The 14,426-nt window shown below is 47.6% G+C and overlaps 1 protein-coding gene across 2 annotated transcripts in view; it reads left to right on the top strand.

Moving 5' to 3' along the window:
* Nucleotides 1–4,983: 4,983 nt before the first annotated feature.
* The window catches only part of SH3RF2 (SH3 domain containing ring finger 2), a 113,404-nt gene continuing 103,961 nt past the window's right edge, over nt 4,984–14,426 (top strand). For both annotated transcript variants that reach the window (XM_081137340.1, XM_081137339.1), the window contains exons 1-2: nt 4,984–5,156; nt 6,173–6,657. In XM_081137340.1, the coding sequence (XP_080993466.1) occupies nt 6,280–6,657 (378 nt within the window). In that variant the 5' untranslated portion in view covers nt 4,984–5,156; nt 6,173–6,279. The remainder of the gene's footprint in view (nt 5,157–6,172; nt 6,658–14,426) is intronic.

The following is a 14,426-nucleotide window of genomic DNA, read 5'->3' as shown; positions in this document are numbered from 1 at the left end:
TCTTGTCTCAATTTATATATCTATGTATCATTCCTAAATAACCTGGGCTCATATGGCCTGTAAGTTTCTACATTCGTTTAATGATGAATGTCCCTCATGTCATTAAATATACAGCTCCAATATAATTTTTAATAGTAAATATATTTTATATGTACACACAAGGGGGGGGGAATTGGTTTACTGTTGTATGTATGGAAAATAGTACAACAACTAATAAATAAAAATACAAGGATACACTGTTTCACGTACTCACAATTGTACACCTATTTTTGCCCCACCCTATGTGGGTGTGTATACAACAGATGCACATATATGTCAGCATTTTTTTTACCTACTCCCCTATTGTTGGATATTAGGGATGTTTTCAACTTTTCACTATTGTAAGTAAGCATATGAGGAACGTATCTGGCTATATATAACTGTTAATTAGCACAAATTTCTAGAAGTGATATGGCAAGGGAGGGCTATAATTATAAGGCTTTGGCTATATGTATATTTTACTGACTTCTTTTCTTTACTTATTATTTCAAAATAAATATAGACTCCCAGGAAGTTACAAAATGTTATATAACATTGGTGCAATGTTATAACTAGCCTACAAGCTTTCCTTGGGTTTCACCAGCTGAGTTGTCTTTTAGTATTGATAGGGTGGTGGGATGCATTCTTACTTTTCTACTGTCCCCTCTCACGGCTGCCTTTAGAGGCCCTTCCAATCTTCTGTAGAGGAGGGAACACAACTGGACTTCTTAGACTACTGTCTTTTATTTAAAACCAAGAGGAAAAAATGCAAGTAGGACTCTCTCACCAGACGCAGAGGTGGTGAGCCCCTGTTTATGGAGCAGAAATGGGTGGGTTCTTTCCTCCTTATAGTTCTTCGCAATCACCCAGTTCCTCATGATACACCAGAATCGTTTCCCAAAGCCCGGGGTGCCCCGACACAAAATGAGGAACACGGAACCCCCCAATGAGACAGTCACTCATTCCTCCTTCACCCCTCTGACTGTATCAAGGAGGAAGCCTCAGCTTAGGGCTAGTCTTCATTTTGATTTTTTTAATAGGTTTGATCTTTTAATAGGTTTGATCTGAAAGTATTACAGATGCCCCCCCCCCTTTTTTGTCCCTCTAACATTTGCTAATCCTCCCTTCTTTTTAATAAATTGCTCAGCCCGGCCGGGCGTGGCTCAGCAGTTGAGCATCAGCCTAGGATCCAGGCGATCAGGGTTCGATTCCTGGTCAGGGCACATGCCCAGGTTGTGGGGTCGATCAATGACTCTCTCATCATTGATGTTTCTATCTCTTTCCCTCTTCTTTCCTCCCTCTGAAATCAATAAAGATATATTTAAAAAAATAAAAAATAAAAAAAATAAATTGCTCAGGCCTCAAGTTCAGATCTAGGCAGGCAATAGCACTTAAATGGAATTCAGTGACATTTTATTATTTTCATTAAATGTGCATTTACTTTTGCAGTAAATGAAACTGGTTTTCCATTCATAGATGTACATCTGCCCAGGCACAATTTTTTAAGAACACAATTTATTCATTTGTAAACCAATTTAAAATGATTTATTAAGCATCTCTACATGCCAGTCATTGTGTTAAATATGAAGGCTAGAGCAGAGACAAGACACCTAAGTGCCTGCTCTCCTGGGGCTTATAGTCTATTTGGGGGAATCAGGCATTAAATAAATTATAACCTAATTTCCGAATTACAATTGTGATGACTATTATGAAGGAGAAGGGTAGAATGATTAACTTTCTAGTCGTGAGAATCAAGGAAGGCTTCCCGGAGGAAGTGGCACTGAAGCTAAAACTTGCAGAGGAGGGGGTGAAGAAAACAAAGGCATGGTCAGGAGAGTGACTAGGAAGAGAGGAGGGGGAAGCGCACAACTAGAAAGTATATTGCACACAGAAAGAAGAGCCCGAACAAAGGCCCTGTGGCAGAAACACGTTAACTGTCCCGAGTAAAGAGAGCAAGCCAGCCGAACTGGAGGGGGGCGCGAGGGGGAGAAGCGGGGTAAGTGAAGGCAGGAGAGGTAGGCTGCAGCCAGAGCACGTCAGGCCTGTTCGGTGAGAAAAGGGGTTTTGATTTTATCTTATGGGCAATGGGAACCAGCTGAAGGGTTTTGAACAGGGGAACAATATGATCAGCTCTGCTTCTGCTTCTTCACATAAATCAAGATACAGAAGCTCATAAATGTCACGCAGGTATTTTTTTAAAAGTACGGTGTGCAATCACAATGTCACAGTACAGATATAAACAGGGGCCCCGATGGGGGAGCGGCGGGGCGGGGGGCTGAGCCTGGGGGCTGGGAAGGCATGCAGCAGTCACCTTTCTGCTTGTTTTTGAGGACTAGATGTTCATCTGATGTGCAGCCAAGACAGCATTTGGGTAAGCCAGGATAAAATCCCCATTTAAAACTCATCCCCTTCTTCAGAAGCTTCAAAAGAAAATTTCTCCTCAAGTTTCCACCGAGACTAACCTCATACGTGGGTGGTGCTGGGGACCACCTACGAGGTGTGACTGGAGCAGTGCTACAGGACCCCTCCTGCTCAGAGTCAACTGCCTCTGTCTCCACCGGTGCCTACGATTCTACCGTCCCAATTCTGTTCCCCTGAATCTTCCTTCAATTACCAAATATGCTCGCACAGGGCAGCCCCTGGATCTCTCTGCCTTCCTGGGACAGAACCAGATTTTTAAAATTTTTCTCAGGGATGGGAGGGCCTGAAGCTTTTTGAGACCACTGACCACAGAGGGCACAGAGGGGCCATGAGACTGGGCAGGTTCCGGAAAGTGAGAGTCACCAGATCCCAAGTTCCTTTGACGTCACCACTTTGTCTTGGGCTGGCGTGTACGATCAGGACATAGGTAGAAATGTGTGTGCATTTATACAGCAGAGTATATGAACGTACTTATGACATGCACGTGACTTTATAGCGTGGGAAGCAATAAGGAAAGGAACACAGGCCCTGAGATTGGACCAGCCTGGGTTCAGATACAAGCTTTGGGAAATTACAGCGCCTATCTTCAGGGGTGGTTGGGGGGACAATCTAAGACATAATCTGTTTAAAGTCTTGGCACTGGTCCCTGGCATACAGCAAGTGCTCCATACATGTTACTGTTAAGGTTACGCGTGCGTTTGTCCCTCTGCAAGCATGTGTGTGCATGTGCATGTAGGTGCAGAGTTGGGCATCTTAGGGAGCGTGTTTAAGAACAAGAGAGGAAAGGAGGCAGCGGGAGCTCGGGCACTGGAGCAGACCTATCAGGGGAGAGGGGGCTGCAGGGCAGCTGGCAGAGGAAGGAGCTCGGCTTTACCAATGGGAAGCCGAGGAAGGGACAGCAAAGGGGCTCCAACCCCAAGATGCCTCCTGATGAGCTTGGGGTCTGTAAAAGTGAGGGAGACAGGCAATAGAATGGGATGCGATATTGTTGAAGCTCAAAAAAAACAAAAAACAAAACAAAAAAACACCCACTACAAAAGGGAGATTTTTTTTTTTTTTAAAGAGTTAAAAATGGTCTCTAGCCCGGCCGGCGTGGCTCAGCGGTTGAGCATCCACCTGGGATCCAGGAGATCAGGGTTCGATTCTGGTTGCGGGCTCGATCGGTGACTCTCTCATCATTGATGTTTCTATCTCTCTCTCTCCCTCTCCTTTCCTCTCTCTAAAATCAATAAAGATATATTAAAAAAAAAAAAAAAAGGTCTCTAAAATCGACACATACCCAAGTTAGGCCTCTCCTTTGCTCCAACCTAAAACTCTCCCTATGCTGAGCTTCATTCGTGTTTCCTTTTTCAGATCTGATACGGAAGAACCTGGAAAAACGTGAACCACCGCAATCTGTCCTCAGGCCTCTTGTTCCGCTCTTACGATTTGCCCGAGGAGCTGTCTCTACGTGCTTTCTGCGCAATAATGACACGCCATCCTATGTTGAGAGGGAAGACCCGGTAAAAAGAAACACCCTGTTTTTCGTCCCAGTTCTGCCCTTAACTCACTGGGCAACTTCAAGGAATCTCTTGATCTGTCTGAGCATAGCTGCCTCATGGGCAGAAGCAGCTGATTGGCCAATTCGGGCGATTATCTTTGGACTTCCTGCCATACCAGCCGAAGTTTAGCGCCCTCTAACCTCTCTCCTCCCTTTAAAGCTGTATCAGCGCAGGACGTGACAGCTGAGAGCACAGACCACCTGCCTCCTGCTAGCTGTGGCTCCTGCGATGAGCTAGTTAATCTCCCTGCATCTCAGTTTGCTCCTTTGTAAAACGAGGGTATCATCAGGTGTTAAAAGGGTGAAATGAGTGAATGGAGGCGAAGTATTTAGAACAGTGCTTGGCACAGATAAGGGCTACTCTGGTTTTAAGTAATAGTATTATTATTTACTTTAGTAAATACCTTTGTAACTTTATATGAAATATATTATTGATAAATCAAAACATAAAAGTATAAGCATTACTGGGGGCTATGAAAAGTCTCCAGGGGGCAGGGGGCAGGGGGCAGGGGGAGAGCTGGGACCATTGCTCTTTCTGTTTTTAAAGCCCTTTTGTGCTTTGATTTTTCAAGAATTTCTATGTATTGCCATGACACTATTTTTTTTATTTATTTAAATAGATTGAACAAAAAGACCACTGAAGTCTCTCTCAAACCTCTAAATTCAAGGACTGACTAGGATTTTTAGGGAACAGTACTTTTTAGGCGGCCGGCTTCTCTTTGTTACCATAGCTCCCATTAATCTGTTTGACCATTTCCATTACTCCTTATAAAGGCTTAAAATAAACACAGTCGCCTTTGCATGTTTATAACTGAACGTGTTCCAAACTTCTCGGATAGGAGAGACATGGAGAAAGGTGGAAATATAAACTGTAAATACTTGGCCTTCCGGGCTGCCTTGTATTTTTGCCCCTTAATATGCTTTTCCCAGAAACCGACTGTTACTTTAAGGAAGGATCCGTAGCAGAGAGTGAACCGAAAGGAAACCGCTGTGGGCCGCCCAGCGGTGAAAGGGTTAACTGGGCTGGGTAAGGCGATCCCTGGCGAGGAGCAGGACGCAGAGTTGTTCAAGTTTTCAAGGCGGCGGCCTGGCTGGGTGGCCAGGGAAGCGAGTTGGAGGGAGCCCGACGGAGCGGAGGACCGCGCTGAGCTGAGCGCAGCTGGGGTTAGAGCTCAAGGTTAGTGGCCACCGCGCACCTCCCCAGTGCGACATCTCGGGGCAGTTGTCCCGGGAAGGCGAGGCGCCATCTCCCGTCCCGCCGGGCCGGGTCTGCTTTGCTTCCCGGGGGGCCACCCGCCCTCCCCGGCTGCTGCCTCCTTCGCCCAAGCCTCGGCACTGGCAAGGGACAGGAGACCTGTTCCCAGGAGGCTTTTCTAAACTGGAGACTTCTTTTCATTCATCCGAAAGGAAACTTTCTGGAAACCACACACACACACACACACACGCACACACGCACACACGCACGCACACCTGTATACGCCGCTCGGTCTTGGCATTCGCACAATCCAGAATTCCTACCTGCTGCAGTTGAGACTGAGAACAACCGTCAAAGTAACTAAACAGGCTGCTTGGCTTTCTCTTGCGGGAGGAATTCTGTCTCTGAGGCTACGTCTCTGTCTTTGAAAACGGGTTTCTAGCCGCCGCTTTGCTCGTACCTGGCTAGCACGAAACGGAGGGGGCAAGACGCTCTGTGGAGGAAATATTCCTCCACCTGCATGAGCTTCAGGGAAACTTAACTGTGTACGCTGACCTGATCTGCGCGTGCTGCCGAGGGCAACTCAAACCCTGGGGAGGAAGGACGGACAGCCAGCAGCTAGCACCACCGGCAGTGCATTCCCAGAGCGCTTGGACTTGAGGCCTGGGACCGGCCGGCTGGAGGGGTAAAGGACCCCTGGGAGCCCCGGCTGGGACGGGGCGTGGGTAGGCCCCTTCTGCAGGCCAGTTTTGCGTCCCTGCTCCTGCCTTGCGCAAGGAGAGGCGGTGAACACGCGGTCGCTGTGCTCAACGCCCCCTGGATCCTCCGGCAGGCAGGAGCCAGGTCTTGTACCTGCTGGCGCTGCATCCAAATGAGTCACTGAAACTTGGTGCTGGCACAGGGTACTTGCAAAGTGCCTCATGAGACGCTGCCTCCACGTAGGTGGGATCTCTCCAGAGCAATCTCTTTTTTTCTCTCTCCCTTTCTCCTTCAAACAGGCAGGAATTTTGACGCTCTCAAGAGACCGGCTCTGACCCCCTTGGCTCAGCTGACCCTACAATGTGGACGCTGCCCCTCCGGGTCAGGACTGGAGTTTTAAAATAAGATGGATGATCTGACGTTACTTGATCTTCTGGAGTGCCCCGTGTGCCTGGAAAAGCTCGATGTCACAGCCAAAGTCCTCCCTTGCCAGCACACCTTCTGCAAACCATGTCTCCAGAGGATTTCCAAGGCCCACAAGGAGCTGAGGTGCCCCGAGTGCAGGACCCTGGTGTTTTGCAGCATCGAGGCTCTGCCGGCCAACCTGCTGCTTGTGCGCCTCCTGGACAGTGTGCGCTCGGGGCAGGGCTCGGTCAGAAGGGGCTCCCTCCGCAGGCCCGGCGCCCTGGCCTTGCAGGACGGCAGGAAAAGCAGGGCTCACCCCAGAGGTCTGCAGTCCGGCCCTTTCCGGCTCGTGCCTAACATCAGAATCCACATGGATGGGGTAAGAACGATCTCGTTTGTTCATATGATGTGCCCCGGGAGGTTGGGTTTGTGTACGCCAGCAGTTGGGGTTTTGTCTCTTTCGGTTGCGATTCAAAAGAGGTGCTGCCAGGAATCCCCAAAGATAAGTTTCTGTGCACAGTGACCCTTCGCTGACGTTTGGTGGAACCCTGAGCCTCTAATGCTTCCTGGAATTCTTAGAATTGGTACAGCTACCCCGTTTCTTGTGCAGAGGGTTGTAGGATCAGAAAGCCTTCTTGATTATATTTTTGGTCTTTCACTTCTGCTGTTCCGAGGCCAACCCAATGCATGGGAAACGCACGAAGAATGGGAAAGAGAGAGAACAAATCCAGCCGCTTGTTGCTTTGGGGATCTCTGAGAAATTTCTAAATGTCAGGTTTAGTTTGAACTTTACCCAAATCCACCCTCCCACCCCAAGCCGGTCGTAAAGTGCCATGATGACAATGTTCATTCACAATCCATTCAAAGCCATCAAGGCACTTGGCACCCGAAGGTCGTGCAGGAGGGAAGCGGCCGTGTGGGTGGACTGATTGATAGGAAGCGTGGGCTGCGGAGTGCAGCAGATGTGTCTTACTTTACGGAATGGATAAAACGCGTAAAATGCGCATCAGAGGCTGCAGTAAAAACCCAAACGGGCGCTCGCTCTGCCTGGCCGGGCAAGCACATCCCGAGGACTTTGTCCGACCTGGCTGGGAGCCTCGTTGGAGAAGCTGTGCGAGGGCACATCTCTCGAGAAGGATGTGGTCCTTGCGAGGCCAGCGGGATTATTTGCACTGTCACCCCAGGAGTCAGTGTGCCAATGTGGACATGGCAAGCTGTGGCCTGAGTCCCTGGCATACTTAGAAAGTCAGAGCTGCACTCTGGAAAGTCTTAGTACTAATAGCGGCAGGGTCCCGGGCTCCCTGCTGGGAAGCGTAACAGTGGGTGGGAGGGGAGGGTCGTCCAGATTCCTTCCCAGCGAAGGAGAGCAGGCTTGTGATGTGCATTCAGACAACTGTATAAAGTATTTCCTGCAACAGCTCGCCCTCCTTTGGTTCACTGCACTTCCAGCCGCCGCGAAGTGTGCAAACATTCAAAAGTGAGAGCGGGAAGAAGCGGGCATTGGCGTGATTTCTTCACTGAGGGCTTTTCATGGCCATTGTGCTTGTGTGTGTGAAACACATCCCAGAAAAGGTCCTGGCGCCCTTCTTTAAGGCTCCCGATTAGCTCCAGCCATCAGTCAGAATCCACAGGCTTGGAAAAGGCAGGGAGGGGTAGGGGAGCCAGCTTCTCCCAGATATGCCTTGTTTATAGAGAATCTCATAGAGAAGGGGCTCTAACTCCAGCCAGCAAATCTCCCTTTAAATTCCCAAGACTGAGCAACCTCTGCTCTCTCCCACTCGGCAGAGTCTGACTTGCCTCTTGGTAGAGTATCATTTTTTACTACGAAAGTGTTGCCAGACTGGGAGGAGGCAAATCCCTTATCGCCTCTGAATGTTTTTGTTCATGTTTTTGTCTTTTTCAATGTGGCTGCGTTGCCAAGAAAAGGTAGCAACGAATGGATCCATAGCTACCAAGTTTTTGAACCCTAGAGGATTCTGCCAGGATTCCTGGCAGAGGGAGTTATGGGGAGGAGAGCCGGTCACACGTAAGAGGCAGCCGTTAAGATACTGCATGTCCCTGGAACTCTTTCACAGGGACTTGTAACATCAGAGCACGGTGCCAGTGACGGCCCATCCCCGGAGTCTCCCAGGACCAAGACCTGTCCATGAAGCTAAGACACAGAAACAAGCCCTTGAGGGGTTCTGCTTTCAGGCAGCACCTGGTTTCCTAAAGATGCAAGAGAGCAGAGCTGGCGGCCACCACCATCGGCCCCCGTTTCCTTCACTGGGGATGTCTCAATGGGGATGTGAAAAGACTTATTCCTGGATGTAAATATGTCCTTCTGCAGCCTGTTCTGCTCCAAAATGTAGCTGTCTTCCCTGTAAGTGTGAGAGCAATTGTGCCTCCCTCAGTGCAGAGGTTGCCACTCTGTTCTGAGAGCTAGCAGAGCAGACTTGCATCCTCACTAAGACTTGCCCTCTCCGCCTCAGCTTACCCAGTCTAGTCAACAGTTAATAATCCTCGCTACCCACCTTCTCCCATGTACTCACAGCACCGTAGAAAGCCTTTCCTGTGGAATGCATATGCATTACATGAAATGCAAAGCATCATCATTATCATTAATTTAAACTTGCTGTATGACTTTGGGCAAGCCACTTAAGCTCGCTGGGTCCCAATTTAAATTTCTATAAAATGGGAAAATGTATTGTAAAAACAGAGAGCCATTGAGAGACTTCACTAATTAGTGTTTGCCAAGCACTTTGAGATCCTTAGATGAAAGGCACCTGGAAGATCCTTATCACAGTAAACATTATTATTGACTGTTTATTGTGCCCTGCTGTGCATGAGGCATTCCACAAAACACAGTAGTGATAGCCCTTGCTGGAGAGTATAATAGGTATTATTATTGAACTTGAGTCTCTGATGAGCCCAGGCCAGGATAATACTAAGTATAAAGTACTCGTCCCCCAGGATATAAACGAGCTGTTGTCACAGGGTACCATTTGTAAAACACCTCCCCCAGAGGAGCTGATGTTAACCTGGAGCTCGAAGGAATTCATTCAACTCCCAGTCCGTGAGCTTTCTAAGTCCAGCGTCTGTCCTGCTCACATAGGCTCCTCTGGTGAACAAGCTCATCAAGATCTTTGTGTTGGCTCCGAGAGGCCTGGTGCTTCATGTGCCAGCCAGTATGCTAGGGTGGAACCAATAGTCACACTTGGTGGTGCCAGCCCAAGACAGAAAAAAAATAGGCCATTGTGCCTACCTGTCTGAAACCCTCCCAAGCCTATTGTGTAAAAAAGGAAACTTGAGAAATGGCTGTAGGTTTCTACCACATGCAATTATATCAGACCAGCAGGTAAGATCAACAGACTCCTGGGAGGCCCTGGCTGTAAGTCCCGCTGGTTCTTATCGCTTCACAGACTGCAGCTGAGCCAAAGGAACTTTGCGAGCCTTTGAGAAGATTCTGGGCTCCTGAATAGCTGATCTCTTTCCCTTCCCCCTCCTCTGTGACCCTCTCATAGTATTTCTGAATTAAGATGGGCAGTAAAGCAGCGAAGCTAAGTATTTGGGAACTTAGGTTTGAAAAAGATCAGTATTCAAATCTTGTTGCTTCTCCTCAGTGGTTGTATAATGTGAGTGAGTCACTTGGACCTCAGGGCCTCCGGTTCCCCAACTGTAAATTGGAGGTAAGAGTAATACCTGCTGCAGAGGGTTGTTGTGAGAAATAAATGAGGTGATTCATGTCAATTAGCTCCTCGCACAGTGACTGGTTCAGATTAAGTGCTCAATAAGTGTTACCTGTTATTGTTTTTGAAGTGACTCAACACTTTCCACTCCAAATTACACGCCCTCTTTCATTCACCCCCTTAATTGTTAATTAGGTGTCTTCCACAGATGCTCCCTGGTACCCTGATTTCTGGTTTGTTTTGTCTCCAAATGACCCATGGCCATGATTCAGGGGTGTGATTCCGCCCGGCGTGCACTGGCTTGGCAGCTCACTTCCAAGACCCCTCGGGAACTATGAGTTGATTCTAGGAGCAAACTTGGTGGCCAACTTCACTTCCCCAAAGAGAAAGTTCAAAGCAACACCATAGGCGGGGCAAGAACCTGGTCCACTTCCCAGCATCACCCCTTCTTCGTTAACGTCTATCTTTCCTTTCCCCTGCTTCCCACCATCCCCAACACAAAGGTTGCCGCCCTGGGTCTTGCAGGGCCTGACTTTCTCCCTCCTTTGTTAAGCAGCGTGCCAACCACACACATTCCTGTCTCACTCGCCCTGTCTCAGCGAGAACACACCTGCCACCTCCAGCACTCAGCCCAGGTGGCTGTGTCCCAGAAACTTTTTCAGCTGGTGTTGCAAGCGACCGAGGGGGGAAAACGAGGTCAGGGAGCGCGTGGGGGGATTGAGGCTGCGGAGAAACCAGAAGGCACCCAGCCCCGCTTCTGAGTCTCAGCTGCTGCGTCCCACCGCAGAGCTGGCACGCAGACGGCGGTTTCTGCTACATTGGCAAAGGGACTGAAGCCATCGCGAGCCCCTGAAAATAGCAAGCAGGTGCCACCTGGGTCGGCGAGGACCACGTGGGGCAGGTGGAGGAAGGCGTACAGACAGGAACTGGGGTTGAGAAGTCAGGAGATAGGTGGTTCTCCAGCTTCACACACAAAACTACGGTGATGGAAAAGAGTGGTTGCCAGGGGTTGCCAGGGATTGTGGGTTGGGAGAGGATGTAACTATAAAGAGATAGAATTAGGGAGGTTTGGGGGGTGATGGAACTATTCTGTATCTTAACTGTGGTAGCAGTTCAATGAATCTATGTATGTGTTAAAATTCATAGGAATATATGCCAGAGGGGAAAAGTCAATTTTACTGTATGATAGATAATGTTTAAAGTGCCCTGGCCGGTGTGGCTCAGTTGGATGGCAGTCGTCCCATGCGCCGAAATGTTGCCGGTTCAGTTCCTGATCAGGGCACATGCCTGGGTTGTAGGCTTGATCCCTGTTAGGGGGCGTGCAGGAGGCAGCCGATGGATGTTTCACTCTCACATCAGTGTTTCTTTCTCTACCTCTCTCTCTCAAAATCAATTTAAAAATATTTTTAAAAATATTTTTGAAAAGGTAGCTCTTGTACATTTATTTTAGACGCTGCCTGATTTTATCTAGCCCACTGGTTTCCTTTCATCTCTGTGTGTACTGGGTCAATGCTATTTCTGAGAAGGACTTCGCCACCATTTAAATGATCAGGGTAATTCCTACACGCGGGCTCCTCCCTGTTTCAGCCAGCCATTCTGTTACCTGCTTCATCTTCCTCATCAGTGAAAGGCGCCTGGCCAAACACCTCTCCCAGCCCGTGGGATGGCCTAGTCAGATGGGTAGGGCAGGAGGTTCTCCTTACTCAACCTCAGCTATCCACTGGGGGCATCTAACCTAACGAACTGGGCAGTGCCTATTTTTGTGTTGTTTTCATTTCCTCTTGTAAAGGGTTGCCTACCACATGTCCCTTTGTACTCTAAAGAGATTACAGAATGAGGGAAAGGGCTTGTTTAGCCCTTGACATGAGAAGAAGATCATCATCTACCCACTTCCAGATGCCATGACATAGCTTTGGGCTTAGCCGGCACCAGCTCAAACACAGCTCTCTTCAATGTCTTTATCTTCTCTCTCTCTCTCATTTTAATTCATGCTTATATAGTAGGCCAGTCTTCCACAAAGTATATACTGTAAGCTATTAATGGATGTTCCAGAGAGCTCCAGGGTCAAGCAAACCAGAGATTAACACAGAGCTAAACTTTTTTTTTTTAGCTGCAGGACTTTTCAGAACTTTTAGCATGAATTGTGAATGTCTAAGTGGTAGACTATAATAAGAAACGTTTCCTAAATTTCCACGACAGCAGTACCTTCCATTCTCCTTTTATTAGCACCTTGAGTAATATTAATTGTCCGCGGAACGAATTTTAGAAAATGCTGTCTCATACTAACGCAGACATAGCTGAGCCCCAGAGAGAACCCCTACTGTAGTTACAGACTCCTGGCTCATTCCAAGAGGAGTTCTTGGTAAGTTCTTGCCATTAGGAGATATTTTGGGAAAACTGAAAGTCCTTGTCACCACCTTCGGCAGTAATTATTTAGCTCCCACCACTACTGTCCAGCTGTAGGCACTGTGGGAATCTCACAGCAAGTCAAGATTCTCACCTTCCCAGTGCCTACTGTCTAATGGTAAAACCAACCAGTCAGTATACATCTGTGTACATATACGTACATACATGAATACACACATGTGTACTATAAATATATATACACACATCTTATAGATTTAAAGATATTATCCATTGTAAGATGCATTATTAGGTATAGCTCTTATGGGGAAAAAGAAACACCACCATGTTAGATATTCACTGTAAGATACATCCAATTTTAGAAGCATTAAGATATGAAAAAAAGAGTGTCTTACTGAAGAGTACATATTGTCTGATTCCATTTATATAAAATTCTAGAAATGGCAAAGCTATAAACTATGGTGATTTGGAGGATAATGCACATGTTTTATACGATGGTACATAGGTTTGTCTAAATTCATCAAACTGCACACTTAAAAAGAGTGAATTTTTGTATGTAAATTACAGCTCAGTAAAGTCCATTAAGACAAAGTCTTAGACGAAAGAAATGACCTTCTATGAAAATGTCAGGCAGTAAGGTGGTTCAGTTTGAGGGAATGAAGCTTGGCCAATAAAAAGAAGCTCCCTGGGGGAAAAAAATAGGTGTTTTAATGGTCAGGAAGGACATGGTCAGAGGACAAACAGGCAGGGTCTACTCGGGACACATGGACCCTGGGAAAGGCAGGACAGGATATTTCAAATAGAATGGCAGTGGGAAGAGAGGGAGATGGAAACAGATGGAGAAGAGACTGGGTAACTGGGTACCTGCTTGAAAACCACCACTAGGAAGGCACATGTCAATTATTCCATAATAAAGTCTCTCCACAGCCAAACCGGTCACATGTCATCGCATGGCCCATGGGCTGTATTTACCTGATGGGTTCAATGCAGCCAAGCAAGGTATCTCTGCTCCAAGCAGATAGCTGAGCTTACTGGGTAACTGAGAAACAGGCCCCACGTCACTGCAGACAGTCATTCTTTTCCACTGAAATGGTCAGGTTTCCTTATAACCCTCACATGCAGGAGCACCAGCCGGCAATTCCAAAGTAAGTGGTGAAACACGGGCAAGGAAAGGCAAGGCCATTCTACATGAGCAGCTTCCTGCAGCTTGGGTCTGTGTCAGCCCCCAGGTCACACCACTCCAGATCTCCAGCTCAGGAGCCAGGGCATTCAACAGACTGCTCGTAAGGGCTTACTCTGTGCTAGGCTCTGTCTTGAAAGCTCATTCCAGGGATGCTCATGGGCTCTGACTCCAGGACTCAAATAGTAGCTGAGTTCACCTCTGAGCTCTCTCATTTCTCCAGACTTTTTTACAAGCACAAGGAGAACAGGCAACTTGTCTTATCTCAATACTGTGCTCAGAGCACCCAGCCTACAGCTTGGCTCGTATTAGGAACCTCAAAATATTTTTGGAGCGGGTAAATAAATAAATGGTACACTTCATGGAGTCATAGAATGATGCCTTCCTGAGTCAAGCCATTACAGAGCTCTGTGAGAAATGAGCAGAGCATTATATTAAGCATAATAAAGTCATGTGGTGACGGAAATGTTCTAGATGTGGATTATCCTTCAAGTACCTTTTTTCGTGACAAATGGTACTCTCCTGAAAACACAGTGGGCCAGGTTCAAAACCGCTTAGCTCGTGAGTCACCAGCCCTTAGAAGGAGGGAAATGCCATTCTCTATATGGCCAAACTCCTACACCAGCCACCACAGATCCCACAGGCTCCTTTGATTTTGGGGCAAAAGCTTAATCTGGGGCTCATTAACACTTAATCACAGGGACACCAGTGACAGGAGGAGTCTCTCAAAGATTTTGCCACTGAATTAGGAGCTAGATTGTCCTGGCCTCCTATATAAAGGGAAGACAGCGCTTCAGGTAGGAACGTGGCCCTCTCCTGCTGCAAACCTACACCACATATATTATATATATATTATATGTAACAAAACATTTGCCGTTTTAGTCATTTTTATGTGTATCGTTCGGGGGCATTCCGTACATTCACAGTGTTCTCCAA

This window comes from Miniopterus schreibersii, assembly GCF_964146895.1.
Source record: "Miniopterus schreibersii genome assembly, chromosome: 4".
In the NCBI taxonomy this organism is placed as follows: domain Eukaryota; kingdom Metazoa; phylum Chordata; class Mammalia; order Chiroptera; family Miniopteridae; genus Miniopterus; species Miniopterus schreibersii.
Note: the sequence above shows the minus strand (reverse complement) of the source record. Positions and strands in the feature narration are given on the sequence as shown.